At 40.0% G+C, this 24485-nt stretch overlaps 1 protein-coding gene across 6 annotated transcripts in view; it reads right to left on the bottom strand.

The window, feature by feature from the left end:
- aPKC (protein kinase C iota type) overlaps positions 1 to 24485 on the bottom strand; it is a 705832-nt gene that overhangs the window by 147794 nt on the left and 533553 nt on the right. For 5 of the 6 annotated variants that reach the window (XM_083132551.1, XM_083132548.1, XM_083132553.1 and 2 more), the window contains one exon: positions 22106 to 22221. In XM_083132551.1, coding sequence (XP_082988677.1) covers positions 22106 to 22221 — 116 coding nt within the window. Of the gene's footprint in view, positions 1 to 22105; positions 22222 to 23562; positions 23679 to 24485 lie in introns of all 6 variants that reach the window. The other variant, XM_083132549.1, reaches the window with a different exon arrangement.

Below are 24485 nucleotides of genomic sequence, written 5' to 3' on the forward strand. Positions count from 1 at the left end.
ATCAGCGTCCACTTACAAGTCGACCTCTCCAGTCACTCAGAACAGCCTCGCAGCGGTGCCAAAGTAAACGACGGAGCGCCAATAGAAATCGTTGCTAAATAAGGGCCAATTAGCGCCTTTGGTATTTTTGAACGGCGGCCTGAGGATTAAGAAAACAACTCCTACTCGCATTTGGCCTCTTATCCCAATCTCAACAGTGCGATCATATTAAGACTACGTTTCCGTTATACGTAGGGTTGCTACATGTCATAAGTGAAAATCCGGGATGCCGTTGACCGGAATCCTGTTGTGTGTGTGTGTGTAGGGGGGACTGGACCTGATAAAGTATGTGTGAACCATAATTATTATGGACGGTCTCATTATCATGTCTCTTTTACTCTTTTTAGTAAACCCGCCTCCCCGATGGCGTTGTGGTAACTTTTCGGTGACAGCAGGAAGCTGTCATGTACGGTCCTCATAAATAATAGAACAAAAAAATCACAAATTGGGGGCAAGAACACAAAAATACTGATGCCGACCTCTGTGGCGAAAACAAAGCAAGGGTCCAGGCTTCGAATCCCGTCCTGGGCATGGCTGCTCTTTGTATCTCCTAATCAGTCATTCTATTCTTCGCGAGCCAAAAGTAATAGAAAAGCGAAATAAAATAAATCAATCAACAAAAGTACTGACTTCAATGACAATTTGTAAACAAAATTGATTAATTACATACACACTGGGGTGAACTGGCTTTTAGTAACAATGCTGACTTTTGTCCACCACTCCACATTGCTAGCAATGAAATTGTTGTGGTTATGTGCTAGGGAAAGAATGTTGAGATATAGATAAGATGACCAGAGAGTCCCTTTTCTAAGATGTATCCCTTTTTGTGACAATGACTTATCGGCAAAGAATCACTGCAACAATACAGCATTTCTACTACTATATGAACTATGGCATTGTTGACTAGAAATTATTTCACATTTCAATGTCAACAATGTGCCATATTTCTTCTCTTTTTAACTGCAACTAATGCCCCCACTGAACGAGTGTTTTCGTACACGAAAAGGTTTGTGGACAAGTGACAGGAACGCTGTTTCAGTACACAAACTTCGAAAGCTATGTTGATTAATAGGGGGAACATGTGTAAACGTTTTTACAAATGTTACTTGAAAAGAAGGATGTACTGGTGATCAATTCATCGGCAAAATATCAAGAAAGACTTCTAATTCTAAAAGACTGCTTGGTTGGATGCAGTGCATGGAACCATAATATGTGTTATTTACACAGTATGTATTTAATTTTCAAACATAATTAATTATGATGAAGCAGTTTCTACCTAGTCTTACCATAAATACTGTCCCAAAGTTTTAAGTAAATTGACACAAAATGCTGAGAGATATTGTAATATCCTAAGAACATTACTGAAATGGATGCATGACACATCAAAATCACAAATCAATATTCATAATGGCCGCCCTTAGCACACACACATTCCGTAAGTCTTTGTGGCCACGCATCAATGGAATTACGCAACACATCGACTGGAAAATGAGCAACTGCCTTCAGAAGAGGCCGACCGCTTTAAACTTTCAATATTGGGATGTCTCTTCTTGCAAGCCATCTCCTGAAGCTTGGACCACAATTTGTAGTCCAAAGAGTATAGGTCCGGACTTGCAGAAGGCAAATCTGAAGTGGAAATGAAGTCTGGAACATTTGCTATGAGGGCACGCTCCATTTCTGTGAAAAAGGGGTCAAAACATCAGCCAAAGTGTAACAGGGGACAGTGCTTGAGAGACTAGTCAAGAATCTCAACAACACCCTCTCCCATGGGCAGAACTGGAGCTTCCAGCAGGATTCAGCCCCAACATATGGAGCCCGAACAACACAGCAGTGGCTGGAGGCAATTGTACCAGACTTAATTTCCACTTCGGATTGGCCTTCTGCAAGTCCGGACCTATACTCTTTGGACTACAAATTGTGGTCCAAGCTTCAGAAGATGGCTTGCAAGAAGAGACATCCAAATATTGAAAGTTTAAAGCGGTCTCTTCTGAAGGCAGTTGCTGATTTTCCAGTCGATGTGTTGCGTAATTCAATTGATGCGTGGCCACAAAGACTTACGGAATGTGTGTGTGCTAAGGGCGGCCATTATGAATATTGATTTGTGATTTTGATTTGTCATGCATCCATTTCAGTAATGTTATTAGGATATTACAATATCTCTCAGTATTTTGTGTCAATTAACTTAAAACTTTGCGACAGTATTTATGGTAGAACTAGGTATATTTATTTATTGAGAGAATTTCAGATATAGCACGTAGCCATTTTACACTGAAATCATGAACAATGAAAAGAACAGAAATATAAATAACAAAATAGCACAAAGGACTAACATACATAAATACGTCAGCACTTGATGGGAGGGCACTGTATTGAGTGGGAAGTCTATTTAAGAGCGATCTAATTTGAATTTCCAGTCTAGGCTTTTCTGTGTAAAATAGATCTGTGTTACGTGTTGGGCACTCGAAAGTGAAGTTCCTGGATGAGCGTGTTGGAACGGATTTTGCCATTGGCAATTTTGTACAAATGAAACCAAGGAATATTAATGTGAGAGCAAACAGTGAAAGAATCCAGCAAGTGGATAGCTTCAAGTACCTCGGATGCACTATAAGCAGTGACATGAGCTGCAAACAAGAAGTGAAAATGAGAATCGCAATAGCAAAAGAAACTTTCAATAGAAGAAAAAACGTTTCTTGTGGACCCATGGACACAGGTCTAAGGAAGAGATTAGTGAAATGTTTTGTGTGGAGTGTAGCACTATACGGTGCAGAAACCTGGACGTTGAGAAGAAATGAAGAGAAACGACTCGAAGCTTTTGAAATGTGGACATGGCGAAAAATGGAGCGTGTAAAATGGACGGACAAGGTAAGAAACGAAGCCGTACTGAAAAGAGTTGGTGAAAAAAGATCTATACTGGAGACCATCAAGAAGAGGAAAAGAAACTGGTTAGGACACTGTCTAAGAAGAAACTGCCTGCTAAGAGATGCCTTGGAGGGAATGGTTGAAGGAAGAAAAGTCCGTGGAAGAAAGAGATATCAGCTTATGGACGATATTAAATTAACTGGGTCGTATGCTATTACGAAGCGTAAGGCAGAGAATAGGGAAAGCTGGAGATTGCAGTGAAAAACCTGCCAATTAGGCAGAAAACAATGAATGATTGAAGTCAGTCAGTAAACGGCGCTGACAGGGAGTTTTAAAATGTGGAGATTTTGGCTTCCCGCTTTTCCTTCTGGAAAACATGTAAAATGTCCCGTTTTGTTGTTCTGAAAATCTGGTCAACTTAGCTACACACTGTCCCGGGTATCACTGGAGAAGGCGAACGAAATCCAGTCTCTGCGCAAGTAACAAGGACAGGGTATACAGATAAATAGAATAAAGCTTGCATTGAATTGGATTTGAATTTTTGGTGTTAAGTCAACTTTATCCACAGTAAGGCTAATCAGGACTGGACCTACAGTTTAAAGTGGGATACGAAACATCTGTGCAATGAGACTACACCGGAGTATTTTAGAATAAAGCAACAGCCTAGACCGACATGCACTATTCCACCCTATTTTGCTGCCTTGGAGGAAGAGTTTAAGCAGCCATAATCTCCCGTCCATTGGTCATTCCAAAATTTTACAGCACCGAGCCTTGTCCAGGAGTCGCCCTTCTTTAAAGAAAGTCCGCTGGGGGAAACTTGGCAACGGCGACCCTCACGACGACGCTTCAAGTTAATAAAAACCCAAAACAATTTTTATACTCCTTTGTGAGCCGTGTGAAAGGCCATTGTTGACACATGACTCAATAATTTCCCGGTCCCCATCTTCCTAACTTATTGCTGTTCCAGGCCTGTCTCTCTTTTCCAGCAATGCACGTGTGGATGCATTTGGGTTCGGTGCAAGGCAATTCACAACAGTGTTGCCAACTACATGCGCTTCTTACTAACTGTAAGCATGTACGAATTATGCCATGTCGGTCAAACTGAACTCTTTAATTATACTAGAAAATCTAATTTGTAGTTTTAGTAAAAGAAAGAAAGGTTGAGCTAACGTTTAAAATTGCAGAACGTTATTTTTTAAAAAAATGTATGTAACTTATTTTCATTCCAAAAACTTTATTAATTAGTACATTAAGATGTTGCGAGAAACAATAACAAAGCTGAAAAGAAGAGGCGAAACTCACAGCATCCATGAAAGTTCCCGGGTTCGAATCCTGGCCTGGGCATGGATGTTTGTAAGGACCCATTCATCAATTACATCATCACTCAACCCCATCTTCGCAAATTAGCCAAAAGTGGCACAAGAAGCGAAGTCAAATAAAGCACTCAATCAATCAATCGGTGCAGCAGCTGAATGAAGTGCCAGGAGAAGAAAAAGTTAGATGTTGCAGAGAAGTGCAAAGTAGAATTGGAAAAACTGAACACAATTTGTGATATTCTTGATGGTCGAAATTATTTTCTTGACGATACGAATCCGGTTACAAAAGCCCGTTTCATGTATGGTTTAATTACTTATGTCAAAGTAGAGAGATCATTTTCTGTTATGAAAAGGCATTCTTTAATCAAGGCAAGAAAGGAAAAGTAAAACATGTTATTTCCATGTAAATTTCAACCTTCTGAACGAAATTATAGATATAAGTGACTTGTCACTTTTTTCGGTTTATTGTGCCTATTTATGCCATCTTGCCTGACCATTTTAACCAAAAATGCCTGAACTTTCCATGCTCTACTTTCTATTGGTCTAGATCACGGAGACCTAACTTTTTTACGTTCGCACCCTTGGAAATGAGATTAAAAACTTGTGGCACCATTGTTAATTCTTTTCAATTTTTGATCTTAAATCGAAGTGGAATATGTTATCAGCAACAAGTTAAATTTATTGTCAAATAATTACCTGCTCCAGTACTAATGTTATTCATTTTTTGAAGATTATATAAGGAAGAAACACCAGAAAAGAAAATGTTTGGTATCAGACCTTGCAGTTGACAATGAAACACGCATATCGTCCTCAAGGTATAGTCCGATTACTTTCAAAACATCTCCAGCTTCCTGTGCGAGTCCAGCAAGCGAGCCTACCAACAATGTAGCGCGTGAGCGGGAGAGTTAGCGATAGGTGCTGGGCTGAGATGACGTCAGCGGCTCGCTTCTTGATTGGAGTGTTCGGACCTTTGGACTCGCTCCCAAGCTGCAAATGCAGAACAGCCAGAGATGTTACGAAAGTAATATCACTCTAACACAGTCTATTTCTTGCTTTGGATTTCATTGTTGCCGTAGCAGAAAAGGCTTGCTGGCACAAATATGGAGTTGAAAAGGGCAAAAGTACCGTGAAACGGGGTAATTTCGTACAGATTTTGGCATATTCTAATGTGCCGTGCAAAATCCGTGGCGAGCAACAACACGAAAATTATACGCGAGGAACACTTTGTTCCTTATAAATGTACTGAAGAAATAGCGAACAAATTTCAAAATATTAGGGGTGGGGGCAAATACGTCAGCATTTTCGTAACGAAGTTACATCTCTGCTTACTTTCCTAGCAGGTCAAAATTACCCCCATCAAGGGGTAAGATCGTCAAGCAAAATTGTATGAACTGCAAAACATATCCTCTTGTCAAAGTAGTGACGCTTGTGTGTCTTTTATTCTTATATTATTTTAATTTTTTATTAGTTTTTAAACATTGAAATTTTACAACGTGTTTGAAAAAAAAACAAGTTTCAGCACATGTATCATAAGTAAGGCTCGGAAGTTGAAGACCTAATAATTGCCAAAAAAACTAAAAATATAAAAAAAAAGAACCTAAAAACGGAAAAAAGGACGTATAAATGTGATCCAAATTAATTAATAACTTCAGTTTTAATTACGTATTTAATGAATAGAAAAATACAAAATTCTGGTGGTATGGAACACACACTGCGAAAAAACTATATGAATGAAACGCATCTTCTTTCAGTCCAAAAATGTTTTTCTCTCGTTTCAGGGATGGTTCAAATATATTTATTTAATTTCTTTACTACAGAAAGGATGTTTAAGAGGTGATGACGATTTGAATTGAGAATGGGCAGTAAGAACGTAGTCGAAAGAAGGTGAAGTTGCAAAAAAAAGCTGTTAAGACCTTAAAAAAGGCTAAAAAAGGACCAATAAGCCAAAAATCAACGAAAAAGGCAAAAAAGGACAAATAAAACCCACCTTTTTCTGTCCTACAATGACCCAAAATGAACATATATTATGTTGAGCCTCGTCTTCGGACACTAGAAAGAAAAAGGATATTTCCTCAACTTCCGAGCCATAGTCATAAGGAAACAAAAAGCAAGGTGTTTCGGTACAAAACACAGACAATACAATCACACACGTCATGCCTCTTATGACGAAGTTCCTCCGTATGACGGTACGTTAATTGTTTTGTAATTCCACTTAATATTTCTTTTGCCAACTTGCTAATACTATTTTATTCTCGGTTTTAGTTTTCTTTTAATTTATCCCTAAAACATCTCGTGGCATCCCGGTTGGGAAGCACTGGTTTAGACTGCAAGTAAATACAGGGTAGAGCAATTCGACATTTTTCCGAGTACGGAGGAAGAAACACTGCTAGCAGCCGTGTTGCAGTATGACAATTTGGGCCCATGAATAGGACACTGTCAAATGAAATCCTCAGTGGGCGGAGTGAAGCCTGTCATAAAACAGCGCCCCGTTCACAGGGGCCCCCATTCAGCGGACAATTTGCGAATTACCTCGGCTATTACGTCACCAAACTTGTGTTCTTCTTTTTCTCCCCCCCCCCTCTCCTTTACAACTGCAGCTGGCCGTGAATGGGGCAGGGAAATGCGACACGGGATGCAAAAACTGGTTCTCCCCTGCATTAGCCTGCACTGTGGGAGCACTTGGGATGCATAATGCGGTGGAATCTTGCCTAATTAAGAATCGACAACAAACCCGACTACTCTCCCCTCCCCCTTTCTGTGCTTCTCCATTCACATCACGTCATCTCCCTCCGAGATCCCGGCTCCTCCGTTGAAGTGTTGTTTCTGGCCCAAAGGTAATTTCCCTGTCGATTTTTTTAAAAAAAATCCCTTTTGGAACATAAAAATTTTCACTTTCACAAATACAAAAAACTTCAAAAACATTTGTTGAGTGTTTGTCGCGAGGTTTTGATCTATGAAGCGATTTTAGGGTATGTACGATAAATGCCAATTTACGTAGCACTAAATTGGTACTGTCAGATTAAAAATTAGATACACTTGGTTTGGATTCCAATTAAAAATTAACCAGTAGACTTACATAAAAACGAGTTCCGTAAGCAATCTTTTTATCTAGTAGGCTATGTCTTCGGTTTTTATCGTCGTGATAACAAAACAGTTCCGTTTTTTGTTGGTTTTGCAAACGATTGCTTTCTTTGAAATTCTATAAATAAAAAACGTGTGGCCAGTTCGTCATGAAATTATAGAACGGTGCAGGCAGAAAGGTTTTTAACTCAATTCTTAATTTTCAGGTTTTCAAAATTGGTGAAAAAACCGTGAAAAAACTTTTTCTTAGGATTGAGTACAAATACGACCTTGGTCTTGTTTTGAAGCTCTTTGCATCTGTTTTCAAAGTCCATTATCATTGTCAATTCACATTGCGAAACCGATTTTATACAGATTTGTTATTCAACGGAGTAAATATGTACGTGGAACACGACACCGCATGCACTGACTGGTTAATATTTAATTAGGGTCTATGAGTAGTACCCATATGAGTAGAGCATATGAAACGATTTTAGAGGATGCAAAGCAATTTTAGCACCAAATTAGGCGATTTGTGAATAATTTTATGAGTGAATGTCGCAAAGAATTTGATTGGTATGTTATTTGGGAGCGGATAAAACTTGAGCTTGGACTATGTTCTTCATTTGCTTCCTTTTTATTATACATTGAATAACAAAATTTAGATTTATCTTCATTCCTAACTAATAATCTTATACTTGAAAGTTCTCACACTTCTCATTTTAATTAATCAGCCGAGTTCAGAATTGAAATGAAAGACAATATTTCAGTTGCTTATACTCCACTAGAAGAGGAAAAACCTTGTAGTGCATTAATGCATGACGCCTAATTTCCAGTTTCTTGCACATTTTTCGATGTTTTTCCCATTTTTCCCTTTCCTGTAATTTTCGGATCCAACACTGCTCCGTTGCCAGGATACTTCTAGAAATATTATTGTCATTACGTCCTCGACGCAGTGTTGCCTTGGCGCAGGGGTAATTCAGTTCCGGAAGTTGTTCCCCCCCCTAGAAAAAGTCTACATTGGAAGGAAATTGTTTGTTCACTTTGTTCATAGCAGGCATGTCACCTAGAAATATTTTGAGGGGGGAGGGTCCGAACCGTTTGAATTTAAATAATAATTTTATATTTGTATTATATAATTATGCATGAATAGTTAAAAAGACAGTAGTGCATTAGGCAAACCACTAAGCTGCGGAGGCTGGAGTACAGCAGTTCGTACCCCGCTTAAAAATATCCTAATAATTCGGATAATTAGAATTTCGGATATCCGGGCATCTGGATAATCCATATATCCGGAAATCAGAATATTCGAATATTTGAAATCCGATAGAAAATTAACCGGATTTGGCCATTCCTAGTTTCTGGTGTGTTAATTACAAAAGGGGAAAAAAATGTTTGAGAGGGAAAGTTTTACTGCACAAGGGAAGCAACACTGCCTCAGCCTGTTTCGTTGATTCCTTTTGACAGCATCCCTGCAGTCGCTGATATCTCCAGCGAGGTGAGAGATTCCCATCATATGAGTATAAAACTTTGTGCATTGATGCAAATCTCTGCTTTCCTCTCCAGAGCGACGAGAGAAGGTATCATCAGCAAATATTACAAAACATTTCCTCCCCCACCCCCTTTCCCTCCAAAGATTCTTTTCAAGAAATGTTTAAGAATCTCGCCGCTATATGTCTACTACCAACGCGGGGGCATGAAGGGAAATGACGATCCTCGAAATGTTTCGTAAAGAGTACAAGATTGAATCTTTGCGAGCGAAAAAAAAAAAAAGATTTCTACGAAAAATATGCATGTCAATTCTTGGTAGCCATGTGGAAAATGTAAACCCGTGATTTGAAAATTCACCGACAACTCAACGCTTCAGTTCGATCTCCCAGGACACTCGCTGCACACATTTTGGCCAATTTTTATCCCGGTATGAATCTTTTCTCATGTTTGGCAGCCATATTTTCAACATGGCGGACGAAATCCACATTGGGTTTCAGTACGGTGTCTAGGCCATAATATCCACACATTTCTGCCAAAAGGATTGTATTTCCCGTCAACTTTATGCTCGATTTTCGTTAAGTAACATTATTGAGTGTAGCATTACTGAATTCTTATTACGAATGTTCAACTGTTTCGGATTCGCTTCTATTTAACTTTCCTGCACAACTTGGAATAGATTGATTGAAGCATTCTCTGGTATCGTGGAGTGTCATTCATTTGTTTGCAGTGATTGGAATTTCAGCTAGAGGGCTCTGTAATCAATTGAAGAAGTCCTATTTGGCGGGTGTTCGAAATGCGCTTGTTACTAGTGGAGCTGGTGAAGTGTCGTATTTTTGCAAACTGTGTTTGTTATTGATAGTTTGGTTATGTCATCATTATTTGGGAGTATTCTGGTCTTCTAGGGGAAAAAATGGGTACAAAGTATGACATTTGTCATGGCTTTACATAAGGATGGTCATTTTCAGAGATACGCCCTAAATTGGGTGAGACAACTTCAAGCGCATAAACAGATATATATATATATATACACACACGTATAATGCCATTAAATATATGCCAATTATTAAATAATTAAATCTAATATATAAAAATGGATGTGTGTGTTTGTTTGTTCCGGCATAACTCTCGAACGCCTGGAGCGATTTCAACCAAAGTTGGTACACGTATCACTTGCAATCTGGAAAGAAATACAATGGGGGTAAGACACCTCTGGCACCCCTGCGGGTGGGGGTGGGGATAGGTGACATGTAAAAATAATCGAAAACGACCGATATTAGTGTGGAATCCATAGTTTTCGGGGTCGCCAAGATGAATAGTGACACTCCCAATGCCATTCAACTCCAAGGAACCTCTGGCACCCCTAGGGGTTGGGGTTGGGTATGGGGTGACACGTGAAACAACCGATAATAGTGTGTAAAATCATAGTTTTCGGGGTCGCTAAGATGAATACTGACACTCCCAATGCCGTTCAACTCCAAGACACCCCTGGCGGTGGGGGTGGGAAGAGGGTGACATGTAAAAATAATCGAAAACGACCGATATGAGTGTGGAATCCATAGTTTTCTGGGTTGCTAAGGTGAATAGTGACACTCCCAATGCCGTTCAACTCGAAGTTCATTTTGCACTATAGTTTGAATTCATTATTTTTCTGTCTTAATAGAAGATTGGAATAAATAAATACCCGGGCAACGCCGGTCTATCAGCTAGTTATATTATAAAATATACAATTTATTATATCGACTGCCCTTCATTTCAAATTAGATTGCAATTTGAAGATTTCAATATACTACTAATGCTTTAAACAATGATTTGCGTGATTAGGGGGAGTGGTAAAAATGAAGAGACATTAAGAATATAATAGTTTCCTGTGTAAAATTCACATCTAAAAGCTAATACGTGTTATATTTATATACTTTGCGGTAGCTGGCTGCCATAATATTTCCGTACAGTTTATTCGACTGGCTACACTGCAGGATTACGTCATCATGTTCATATTTTATTGTCAGGAAATTACGAGCGCTCTCCTATAATATTTTCGAAAGGAGATGTGGGATTCCATCCTAATGCAACGATTACAGCTCCTTTGCCTTGTAATGTCGGAAACTTACGACCCGAAGTCATCCCCATGTACAATTTCTCCTAAAGCAAGGAGGAAACACGCTTCGTTAGGGAGTCATTTCAAATCCCTCCAAAGGATAATGCCGGGATTCGCAGAACCATATATTCCCCCTGCTTCCCCTTCGCATACAGGGCAGCTTGTATCGCAGGGCTTGGAACGAGACATTAGGATGGAAGAATGGGAATATACTGCCTCTCCAAGCAAAGGTCTGTGCAATTTGCTCCATGAAATCCGAGCGTTGAGGGTAAGAAGAGACTGGGTGTTATCAAGGAGGCACTTCGATCTCTCTTAAGTCGCTATCCGTAGAAGGAGTTTTGTAAGTTGCGTGGAACTCTGTTGGTGATTTCTAACCCTTTTGTCTCTTACGATTGTGCTTACGCTGCTTGTACGATTGTGCTAGCGCTGCTTGTACGATTGTGCTCACACTGCTTGTAATATTGTGCTCACACTGCTTGTAATATTGTGCTCACACTGCATGTAATATTGTGCTCACACTGCTTGTAATATTGTGCTCACACTGATTGTACGATTGTGCTCACACTGATTGTACGATTGTGCTCACACTGATTGTACGATTGTGCTCACACTGCTTGTACGATTGTCCTTACAATGCTTGTACCATTGTCCTTACAATGCTTGTACCGATTATGCTTAAGCTGCTTGTAATATTGAGCTCACACTGATTGTACGATTGTGCTCACACTGCTTGTACGATTGTGCTTACACTGCTTGTACGATTGTGCTCACCCTGCTTGTACGATTGTGCTCACACTGCTTGTACGATTGTGCTTACACTGCTTGTACGATTGTCCTTACACTGCCTGTACCGATTGTCCTTACAATGCTTGTACCGATTGTGCTCACACTGCTTGTACGATTGTGCTCACACTGCTTGTACGATTGTGCGTACACTGCTTGTACGATTGTGCTCACACTGCTTGTACGATTGTGCTTGCAATGCTTGTACCGATTGTGCTCACACTGCTTGTACGATTGTGCTCACACTGATTGTACGATTGTGCTCACACTGATTGTACGATTGTGCTCATACTGCTTTTACGATTGTGCTTACACTGCTTTTACGATTGTGCGTACACTGCTTGTACGATTGTGCTCACACTGCTTGTACGATTGTGCTCACACTGCTTGTAATATTGTGCTCACACTGATTGTACGATTGTGCTCACACTGATTGTACGATTGTGCTCACACTGATTGTACGATTGTGCTTATACTGCTTTTACGATTGTGCTTACACTGCTTTTAATATTGTGCTCACACTGATTGTACGATTGTGCTTATACTGCTTGTACGATTGTGCTCACACTGCTTGTACGATTGTCCTTACAATGCTTGTACCGATTGTGCTCACACTGCTTGTACGATTGTGCTCACACTGATTGTACGATTGTGCTCACACTGATTGTACGATTGTGCTCACACTGATTGTACGATTGTGCTTATACTGCTTTTACGATTGTGCTTACACTGCTTTTACGAATGTGCTTACACTGCTTGTACGATTGTGCGTACACTGCTTGTACGATTGTGCTCACACTGCTTGTACGATTGTGCTCACACTGCTTGTAATATTGTGCTCACACTGCTTGTAATATTGTGCTCACACTGCTTGTAATATTGTGCTCACACTGCTTGTAATATTGTGCTCACACTGATTGTACGATTGTGCTCACACTGCTTGTACGATTGTGCTCACACTGCTTGTACGATTGTGCTCACACTGCTTGTACGATTGTGCTTACACTGCTTGTACGATTGTGCTCACACTGCTTGTAATATTGTGCTCACACTGATTGTACGATTGTGCTCACACTGCTTGTACGATTGTGCTTACACTGCTTGTACGATTGTCCTTACAATGCTTGTACCGATTGTGCTTACGCTGCTTGTACGATTGTGCTCACACTGCTTGTACGATTGTGCTTACACTGCTTGTACGATTGTGCCTACACTGCTTGTACGATTGTCCTTACAATGCTTGTACCGATTGTGCTTACGCTGCTTGTACGATTGTGCTTACGCTGCTTGAAGTCTTGGTAGAGTGTACATGTAATGAACAATGACTGTACATCGCTGCACAACTTAAATTTGCACAAACATAAGAAAAAACGAATTGGAGTTCTTTAATTTGTAACATTTGTAATTTAAGTAACCGCGGTGGTCTAGTCGGTAGGCGCCAAGCGGGAGACCCCGGTTCGATCCCCGGGATGGATGATCGAAGGTCGGAATTTTTCCGGCCTTATCCCCGCATAAAGCGGCTCACCCAGCCTCAAATCAATGGGTACCTGGACGCAACCCTGGCGCCTAGTTGAAGAATGTGTGAAGCCCTACCCCCCACATCCCCTGAATGTACCTTCGTGGTATGTTGATACATGCACGAGGAACTTTACCATAGCGCTTTCGAGGTAATGTTTATAAGGGAAAGTTACTTGTGTTTCATGATATCTATCAGCATCCAACTGTTGTTGATGCTCTTTAGGATACCCTGTACATTATATATATATACCGGGTGTCCCAAAAGTCCGGTCTCATAGGAGAGTGAAACATTGAAAAAATGACAACTTCTTGCAGGTAAACGAATGTAGATGAAATTGATGCCAGGGATTGAACCTAGACTATGCAAGAGAAAGCCGAAATTGTGATTCTGCATGCCTCAGGTCTCTATGGCAATAACAATGCAATCTTACGCAATGTACAAAGAGATTTACATCCTCGTTTCCATACTTGCAGGGCTCAAGAACAATTAGAAGAATGTTGCCGTAAAGCTTTTCCTACCTGAAACAAAGGCTATATTATCAATATTCACCATTCATCACTTCAAGACTTTCCCTATGAGACCGGACTTTTGGAACACAATACGCGTGTGTGTGTGTGTAAAATTCCCTTCCCCGCAGAAAATGTGCAGAATATAACGTCTTCACAGCAGAGGCAAGTTTGCGGAAGACCAACATCTGGTTTCCCCGCACCTTCACATTATTTTTGGTCCGAAATTCCTGCCCGCGATCCAAGATATGCCTTAAATTAGCTGGACCCCAAGGAACAAAGTCTGTTGGCAAAAACACGCGAGACGGGTCCCACCTGGCCGCTCGCATATGATGCCCAAATCTTTTTTATCTCGCTCGGCGCGGGAAGCCAAAGGGAGAGTGCCTTAACAGTGTTTACTTTCGGCTTTGAAACAATGATCGCGTCTGTTTTGTTTTGTAGGTCAACAAGGGTAAACGGAAATTAATTTGGCGTAATAGACGTGGATGGGAAAACAGGGATTCCCCTTTATCAGGTGTCTTTTCCCGGAAAAGGAGGGTTTCATACAGTGGGTGCCTAGGCATTTCCAAAGGGGGTTTACGTATACTCATTTGAGTAGTCAGTACTCATTTTACCATCTTTATCTGCCGTTGACGTTTTTCTTAAGGAATACTGGAGTTATGACTTGGGAGCGGAAGTTGATGAAATGTCATCTTTTTTCTGACATCTCGGACACGATGCTCATTAAATATACACAATATTACACTTCATCTAGAACCCAAAAAAGGTAATTTTAATAAAGTGCATTTTTTTTGCCAATTTTCCGTCATTTCTCGCAATATTCGGTGTGTATTCTTTCGTCATATTTTGTCACTTCTTTCATTTTGGTAATATTCTTGAGTCTTTTCACCAAGGCGAACATAGGCCTATATCTCGCAGGATTGCAATTTACGAGCAAAAGAAATGCTGAACTGGTGACAGTCTTTGTTGTGTCGGGGGGAGCCAGCATGTGTCCGTCTGGGGCAAACTGGGAAATTAATGTATTTTACACCAATTTATTCAGTGTATACGACTTTTTCATTTAATTGTTTTAAAATTATTCGGTTGTTTCTATTGGAAATCCTCGTTGCATATTTTAATTGAATGTGCATGTGATATAATTTGGTGCCTTCTTTTTAAAGCACGATTGCATTTTGTTTGATTTCCTTTACATTTCAATTTTTAACCTGAAACTAACAAATTTAATGGTCATTTTTTGCATTTTTACGTCATTTTTTCCCATTTTTTAAAAATACATTCTATAGGTCATATATCTATATTTTTTAGGTCATCAACTTCCGCTCTCTAGTTATGACCCACACCAATCCCCCTTTGGGAACGCCACTGGTTTCATACCCTGTAAGATTATACTTTCCACCCCAAAGGGTCGAAAATACAGACCTAACTGATCTAAACAGTCAAAATAACGGCTTAATTACAAACGAATTGCAGTCTACTAACGATTTATTAGTTTAAAAGTTAAAATGCATTTTATATTAATAAATATGAATGTCTTAACGTCTAGTTAACTAGCCACGGTGGTACGGCGTCTGATCGCCACGCGGGAGACCCGGGTTCGATTCCCAGGGGGCGAGTGATGTAAAGTCGGAATTCTTCCGGCCTTGTCCCCGCATAAGTCGCCTCTGGGGCTCACAGAGCCTCTACGCAATGGGGAGAGGGGTAAAGGCTGCCGGAGCGTGATGCTGATCACATCGCCTCCAAAATATGACTATCCCAACATCCCCTAAATGTGCCTTCATGGCTATGAGCACGGGGAACTTTACCTATGTCTTAACGTACTGTTATTCTTCTTGTGTGTGGAGGTGTGTCTTGAAGGAATCCTGGAAACAGCAGAAAATATCTACCAAGATGCTAGAATTTTCAAGCCCTAACAAGTGAACGTGCAATCTTAATGTTAAAGGTCCATGGTCTGTTGCTAAGTGCGCAAGTTGCTTCGTAAACAGCTTATTTCGAGAGACCGGAAGCACCGTGGCATCGGTCAACCTTTCCCTTTCCCGAATCGCTTGGCACAGTGTCCCGCCAACGTCACCGCGCCGAACAGCCTTGGCACATCGAGCGACAAGCCTTCATAGCGCGTCTGCATATAGATAGGGTTCTCATATTCACTTTCTAGGTTAATCGCAACGACGAGGATGAATGTTTAACCTTAAACAGCCAATGGGTCATATATGACCCATAGAAAGTATAGGCGAAAACAGCCAATGGGTCATATATGACCCATGGTGCCGATTACAACATTCACGTGCTTTTAGGAGCTTCATACTTGTATGTGAGGTTGTAAACGCTGACAGATGTTGAGATAAGACTTTGAAATGTCACGTGGAAGAAAACCCACCCCCTCCCCCTTCCTCTAATATGCAAATTAGCTATTTTTAGCCAAAATGCAGGATTGTACATATTGCATCATACTTCAGCGTGTATGAGGACTAAGGACTTGAAACAAGTTTCACTTTGTTGCAGAAGGTCTATTCTTTGAAAAAAAAAAATGCAAAAGTTTGCGCCCTTTTTCCAAAATAACGGGAGAAGAGGGAGCAAACGCCAGATTTTTTTTCACTGAAATTTGGGGACTTGGCCCCTCCCAACCCCGTTTTTCTCACTTGGGCTTTCTAAATTGTACAGGGTCGCGTGCTCCGATGTTTTTGCTTTCAAACAAAGTTATCCGAAGTAAATTGCTCAAATAGTCTCAGAGATATAACGTTTTTCTGAAATAAGTGTAAAAAATTAAAAATCTCGCGCAAAGGCCGCGGCGAGAGAGGGGTTACTTTCGAAAACCGGCTCGGCTGTTTAAAGGTTAATCAGGATTCGAACCCAGGAGTTCAAATGCACTTCGCTTACAGCCACAATAACAAATCCAGAATTCATGACTTCATTTCTGGACCATTTTTTCGTTGACCTTTATTTTTTCTACCCCTATAGGTAAAGTTGGAAATTAGCAATTAAGAAAATAAATATTTATTTAATGACACACATCTACCAAATGGCCAGTTAAGATGAAACCTGAAGTTATATTTAACAAGAGAATTAGACTCGTTTTATCTATTAATGCATTCTGGACTGTATTTGGCAGACAAGCGAGGCTCTGGACTCACAGCTGCTATAATCTTATGTTGGGCACGTGTTGTCGTTTCTACATAATTGTGATTACCCTTTCATCCATCTTATTTACCACCTTTCATCCTCATCTTTGCGATTAGCCAAAGGGGCAGAAAAGTGAAGTAAAATAAACGAAAACGATCAATCAGTCATTGTGATAGCAAAAATGCTTGACCACAGTATAATTTCTTGACTTTTTTATTGATTTCTTGACCTACGTGTTGATTTCTTTACATTTACGTAACCTTTATGACTGGTACACACTCTGGGTAACCACTAGAGGAGAAGGTCTAAATATGGGCGAAGGTTTAAATATGGGTTTTGGAGTTATCAGCGCTCTCGGGTGCTGCAGCCTGGCGGAGGCTATGGGAACTGGTTATCTGTCAAGGACAAAGGTTGCGGCGCCAATTCGCAAGAGAAAGTGGTGGTTAGTTTGGGCCTTGGACGCTGTTATAGAATTGCGACCTAAGAAAACTTTTTGCAGGTATGTTTTAACTCAGCGTTTTCTGAATTCTCATCTGCTTTGTATAGGTTATGATATTAGCGGCAGATAAAACAAATGTGGGCTTTTATAATGCCATGATTTGTTTGTGAAATATATACCACAGAGAGCGAAAATAAATTGAATTAGAAAAAATAGCGTGATGGTCTAAATATGGGCTATGACATGAGGTGTAATGCTGAGATCACATTTTCAACAAATATTTGGATGTTTTTCTTAATTTTGATTTTTCCCATTCCGCGTGATTTTCAAAACAACAGATTATTCATAAATATGAATTTTATAATGTTTGCGATAAATGACTGTTCTTTTTTAAATTTTAATTTCTTTTTGTGATATTGCCACTAGTAGCCCATATTTAGACCACAATTTTGAAATACATCATTTTAGCATTTTTTGGAAATTGCTTTTTTTATTAAAAAAAATGGAGAACTTCTATACTTTAGCATTACATTTAAGTATATATTTCATAGATATGCATTTTAAAGGCAGGTGCTTGATATATTAATTTTTTTTGCTCCGAAAATGACAAAATAAAAAGGGGGGCCCATATTTAGAACTTTTCCTCTATGTCGCGGAGGATAGTATTATGGTTATCGTTGCGCGTGGATTGAATGATTTGGTTTATTTTACTTCGCTTTTCTGCCACTTTTGTCTAATCGGGAATATTACACCCTATTCCTATTATATCTAATCCTATTCCTAATCATCATATTCGCGATTTGCGGAAAGTGACAGAAAAGCGAAAATAAACCAAATCGCACGCATATCTGTAACTGGAAACGGTGGCGGAGGATTTTTTTGCTTTAAAGAGAGGGGGGGATACATTATTAATATAATTTCATAACAGGCCACACAGCTTTCAATTTCTAAAGTGAAATATGCATAACCTTGTACTGTCAATGAAAAAAGATTGTTCACAAAAATGAGTTTGAATTTCTTATCTTTAAAAAAAAAACATTATGGTTGCTTCAGAACGATTTCCGAACAGATGACGTTATAGGCTTCATTCCGTTATCTTGCATCATGCTAAACTGTTTTTTTCTTCCTTAAAACGTTATTCGAGAGCACAGATCAAACGAGGCAACACTGTAGTTAATAGCTTTACGGTGGTTTGAATTCAATTGTATTTGGTGCAGGCCCACAGCCAGAATTCTTCTATTTCGGGGATATCCCTTATCAGCAGCCGCCATTTCCTGTTTTAAGTTCACTTTATGCACAGAAAGGCTAATCAGTACGGGACCTACAGTTTAAAGTGGGATCGAATCACTGTATCATGTGCCTCCGCCGGGTATCGAACCCGGGACCCCTTGATTACAAGGCGACGACGTTACCACTACGCCATCGGGGAGGCCCAGCAGCTGCCATCTAAAAGTGAAAAAGTGGGGGTGGGGAGTAGAAGCACTAAAGATGAATTTCATAGTATATTATAACTTATTACACATGTTTAATCCTGCTGATTAAATAACATTAATTACCACTATACACTATTTAAAATAGACATTTGTAGGATTTCTGGGGGGCTCAACCCCCCGAGCCCTCTCCCTGGCTACGTGCCTGAAAGGGAGATAATGTAAATTACTAAAAACGAGTTTCTTTGACCGCCAGAATCTCTCGTGTCGAATTATTTCAGGGGGTGCAACGAGGACCATTCGGATCAAAATGTTTCAGGGGGCCACCGTACCCCCTTCCCAAAATTTGGGGGTGGGTCCCAATGTACATGCGTCATTGAGCACTTATGTACAATCATGCGTGCATATAAACCTACTTCACTGCACAGTATTAGTGGTATCTCTCCTTTTCTGTTCTTATTGGTCGATTCCCACGCCACTGTTTTACGTCAACCGAAACATATTACTTCTACAAACAACTTCACAAAACGCACGATAGAAATTGACCGTCATATCACCTTTAATCTGACCCAATACGCACTGCAAGCAAGAACTCACTGCCCCCGCCATCTAGCGGCAAAATCGCGAACTACGTCGCAATGGGGAGTGCGAAGTGCCACAATCTGCAGACGAAGTTGCAATTTGTCCCACATGGCGCTATTGTAATTTCTTAAATTAACGCACAGAATCTAGTACCAGGTTCGTAGTTTTTAATATCTATATTTCACAGGCAAAAGGGCTTAATCATTGCTAAGGAGCTCTTACACAAGATTTGAGCATTTTCTTCTTTAACTCCATTTAACTTTATAATACGGGGTAATTTTAGTCATGATAATGTCTAAACCAATCAGGATAAATTTCTCAAATTGCCACTGAGAAAAGGTGTTTCTAGAGAACCATTGTTCTGCATGTTGCGGTTTGGCCAAATTTCATGTTTGTGCAAAAAAATAAACTTCTTTCCACTTTCATGAAGAATAATAACTAACACATAGCTGAAATAATAATCTTTGTAGGGCAGCTAGTTTCTCTTCGTTTATAGGATGTTGGACTGTTTTAATTCTGATGAATATGTTAGAACATTCATCCACTTCAGACATATTTATATCTCCAATTAAGTGTATTATAAAATCTGAGTTTGTATGTATAAATATATTTAAAATAATATTTATCCACTTTTCCTCACCAGGATACAACTGATCATGGTGCAAAACCTACTTTATCTTATAGATTTACACTGCTGCAAGAAACTTCACCCCCCACCATAAGGGATATTTCGCACAAAAGTGACAAGCGATACGTTGCAAAATTACAGACCACAGTAGTATGACAGGTTGCACAAGCTTGCATTCAATTGGTCTATTCTCAAGTGACAAGTGCTCTTGCTTCAGCATGCAATCTCCCTTCAACCTTATGTACAGTGGGATCCATGAGTATTGCCCTGCAAATTGTCCATGACGATTTTCATTAATTTTTCTCTCACTTCCTGTGTGTTTTTAAGCGCTGGATTTTTATGTATGCTGGCGCAGAAGTTGTCAACAGCTTGTTTTGAGTTTTCTTTTAATTCTTGAAGCTCTTATTGGGTCAAATAATGTGGACGAACATGGTAATGGACAATTTGCTCGGCAATACTCATTATCCCACTGTACATTATTATCTGCCACATTCGTGGTGGCATTAACCCAGGAAAAACTCCCACTACCCTCCCTAAACTTCAGAATGAACAGTCACTGCTCCTCCATCCAAAACTGAAATTTCAAGACCATATTCAATGACTGTTTCTGAGTAGCAATTATTATTCATCGACTGCCCATCCATGGATTCTTCTTCCAAAAAGTGCCAGGAGAGAGCATACATATCAGCTACACATTAGAAAATATCGCTCCACCCCACCCTGGACTCAACCTACCACCCAACAACCTCCATTGGAACAATGCCTCCAACACTCGTGTAACACCTATCAAATCAGTATTGCGTATCAATCCCTAAGATTGTATGTTTATTTTATTAAGTCTCTCTGAATGCTTCATGTTGACCAGGGCATTCACTTGTTTTTCTCAGCTGTCTCAAGCCTCTTAGGCATGTTTACAATGCATTGTGTTGTGCCATGCAAACCTCCTGAGCATTCAGGAAACAGGTAATACTTCTGGGTTTGGTGTCAGCGGTTTGCATGGTAGCAATTATGATAAACACGATTCGGCGATTCGGCATCGAGGAAGAGCTCGATGGCCAGGGAATATAGAGGTGAGACAAGCTGGGAAGGGACTGGACTTTGGGAATTGAGTTGGTAGAGAGAGGAGGTCAGCAAGACAGGAGGTCGATAGTGGAACAACGCTCTGGTCAACAAATAGGAGAGAAGCTTACAGAGGACTTCGCTATTTTCATTCAGCTAACAGACTTCAGATAGACAGGTAATTATCCTACACCCAGCCATGATACAGGTTCAACGGTTCACAAAATCCAACGAGTTACCATTGTCTTTTCAGTACTTTAATTCCTTTGTGTAATTTGTACCTTTCGCATGCCAAGCAATAACTCGTCATGTCAATGACGAGTGGTCTCATCAAGAGGATGAATGATGAGTAGTTTACATCACCCCATCAGTTAACTGGTACAGATCCCACAAACTTTAAAGTTCGTTACGATTGTTTCATTCAAGGTGCGAGCACCAACTCTTCGATATCTGTTGTCCATCACAACTCTTCACCTAACTATAATGTGTTGTCATTCAATCTCATACGATAATGTAGCAAGACAGAAATATAGAAACAGCACTTTAAATTATTTGACTGCCATTCGTTCTATGTTAATATGCAAACAATCTGTAAAGATGTGATGGTTTCCTTCTATTTTTACATTCACGATCATCATAACATAACAAATATCAATAGAAGTAATGTAAAAAACATAAGTACTTACCAGAAAATTAACATCACAAACAAATTAAATTCATAAACAATATCACAGATTAAGGGAGCTTTCAGATTGACATCACAAGCGACATATAACACCTGTTGTTTGGAAATGAAGCCTCAGTAATAAATGCAACCTTCCAAACTGAAGCAGCATGACAAGCTGCATGTGTTGTTTGTTGCTTGCACGCCAATCGGACTGGGTCATTTCTTAATATTGTGCACAGTGTCACTTTGGCCTATTGACTGCGAGGTGAATGCTTGCTTATAGATTGAAGGGGCTTGTGTCACTCGTCACTTTGGTGTGAAGCTCTTATGTCATGTATCACTCATATCCTGTCATCTGTCACTTCAGTCTGAAAGCTCCCTCACAATAAATCCCACATAATGCAATAAAGAATTAACTGTTAATACTATCACTAAACCTACAAATGCGACAATTCATGAACTGCAAACCTCCCTCTATCCCACAAGGACAACACATTAAATTTGCTGCAACTTACGTATCGTCAGGTGTCAGATGCACTGGCTCATCTGTGAACTCTGGTGGAAAATTTGCAAGATCACGATCTGATTCCAATCGAGGTTTGTACGGTGGAGCTACCTGCTTCTGTTCTAACTGTAAATCACAAGAGCAAACAAATTGGAGAACTACCTACACGAGTTCTACTTCCTATAATAGCTAACAGTCATGCAGAGAGATGGAACCTGTTGTTTGCCGAGTGTTTAATAGCACATGGTCACTGTGGGGTAATGCAGGATTGTAGGCAAATGAGAGGTGAAGTGAGGGGGGAGATGTATAAAGTTGCTCAGAGTTCTTAAATACTTGCTTCTCCTTTATGTCTCTCTAGAAAAAATGTGATGTGAAGAATTGATTGAGGAATGATTAAAAGCACGTTAGAATGTCGACTTTCAAACTTGTCATTGAAGTTCCTGGGTTCAAATGATGGCTTCGTAACGGTGTTTCTTTTTGAGTGTCCCTTCATCAATTTCATGTCATCCTCATTGGTGCAAAATAACAAAAATACAAAAGTGTCCTTCTTTTGCAGATAACTTAACGACAGATGCCACTACACACTAAAACATATTTTACTGAGTTGCCACCAAGAGTAGCACCCAATTGAGTGCTAAAGGCTTCTTTCTGCACTTGGTGGTGACTGAAAATGTCAATTCTGTTATTAACAGCACAAGAAATGTTCCGATGCACCAAGTGTGAGTATTCGTATGACTGTTTGGTGTTACTTTGGACCACACTTTTTTGTGTGCGCGAAGTATTTAAAATGTATAAATATTCATAAGTTAGTGTAATCATATAATTTTCAGTGTGGTGTTTGACATTTGCAGTGTAGAGGGGAATTTCAGTAACACCTCTACAGAGCACTGGGGTAATATATATAATATATCCTGCCCTCAAGAGTTAAAACTCAAGTACCACAAAGAGAGAATGCATCAATGAGAGGGGGAAATTCCCCACTATCCCCTTCAACAAATATCACAAAGAATAACATTTTTGTTGCGTAATTCCTACCAACGGTTTTACTGGTCATCTGGTCTGGAGCGTGACGAAACTTCTTATCAAGTAGTTCTCCAAGTGTGTTCTCTTTGCAGTATCGGCACCAAACTAGCCAGCTCGTTAAGTAGTTCCTTTCTACCCTGCCATCGCAGTATCCGGGTTTGAGTCCAGGCCTAGGCATAAATGTTCCTTGCCAGTGTCCCTTCATCAATCACTCCTAATCATCAACCACCCTCATGGTCTCGATTAGCCAAAAGTACAAATCAACACTGAACTAGTAATAACTGAAAAACAGAATACTACATGAGCAACTACAGTTGATGAAGTGGAAACGAAGGGAAAGGATTTGAACAGGCAAGCATATTTTAAAATAAAAACAATAGTTTTTCAGCATAAAAACAACAAATTTCATCCTCTACATTAAAACACCAATATACCAGCACTTACGGATCATCCGGAGTTAATTGTACTGGCTCCAATGTGAATTGAGGGTCAAAATTGTCCAAGTCTAGCTCGGACTCCAACTGAGGCGTGTAAGGAGGAAGGATTTGTTTCTGGTGCAGCTGAAAGAGAGAAAGAGAAGGAAGAATAGGTGCTGTGAAGCTGTGCTCCTTGCCAGAAGACGAGTGACTAAGCAGAAGGGTGCTCTTTACACCAGCGGTGTTAATGTGAAGCTTCCATACTTTCATCCGTTGTGATGTTATGAGTTAAAGATGAATTTTGTTCAGATGTGTTTAAAAAGCAAGATCAACCTACCGCGAAATGTATGCATCCTTGTGTATGGATGGAAAAACATGCATGCATGCAAACGCCAATCCACTATGAGCTCTGCACACACAGTGTCTGAATTCAAATTAACGACAATCCACCAGGATTGAACCGGAGACTGCTCGCACACAAAAGGTGACAACACTAACTATTTGGCTATATGGGAACCCCTATATCAGTCCTAGGTATAGCATATGACCTGTTGCCATTAATTCCTTATGACGAGATGAAATAAATGAAAAGAATAAGCAAAATGAAACAGTCACTAATCTGGAAACCTTTCTGATGAGGCTACAAGTCAAGCAATGGAAGTACTCTGTCGCAGAGATTTCTTGGGATATATCTGAACGACTTTCAAGGTGTACTGACCTCATGAAATGCCATGCCGCCACTGGTTGTGTTCTATCGGACCACCAGCATTGTGAAGTATCATCCTACATCGGAGTTTCCATTGTAGCAAACTACATTAAAGAACGGGCATGGGAATCCTATCCCATTCCTCTCTGCAGGCTTTCCAAAGACCAGGGAGGGTGTGTGGACGATGACTTCATTTCAAGAGTCAGAATGCACAGAAAACCAAAGGACTGGAATCACTGGAATGT

The sequence above is a fragment of the Lepisma saccharinum genome, chromosome 12 (assembly GCF_977018435.1).
Source record: "Lepisma saccharinum chromosome 12, izLepSacc3.1, whole genome shotgun sequence".
NCBI lineage: Eukaryota > Metazoa > Arthropoda > Insecta > Zygentoma > Lepismatidae > Lepisma > Lepisma saccharinum.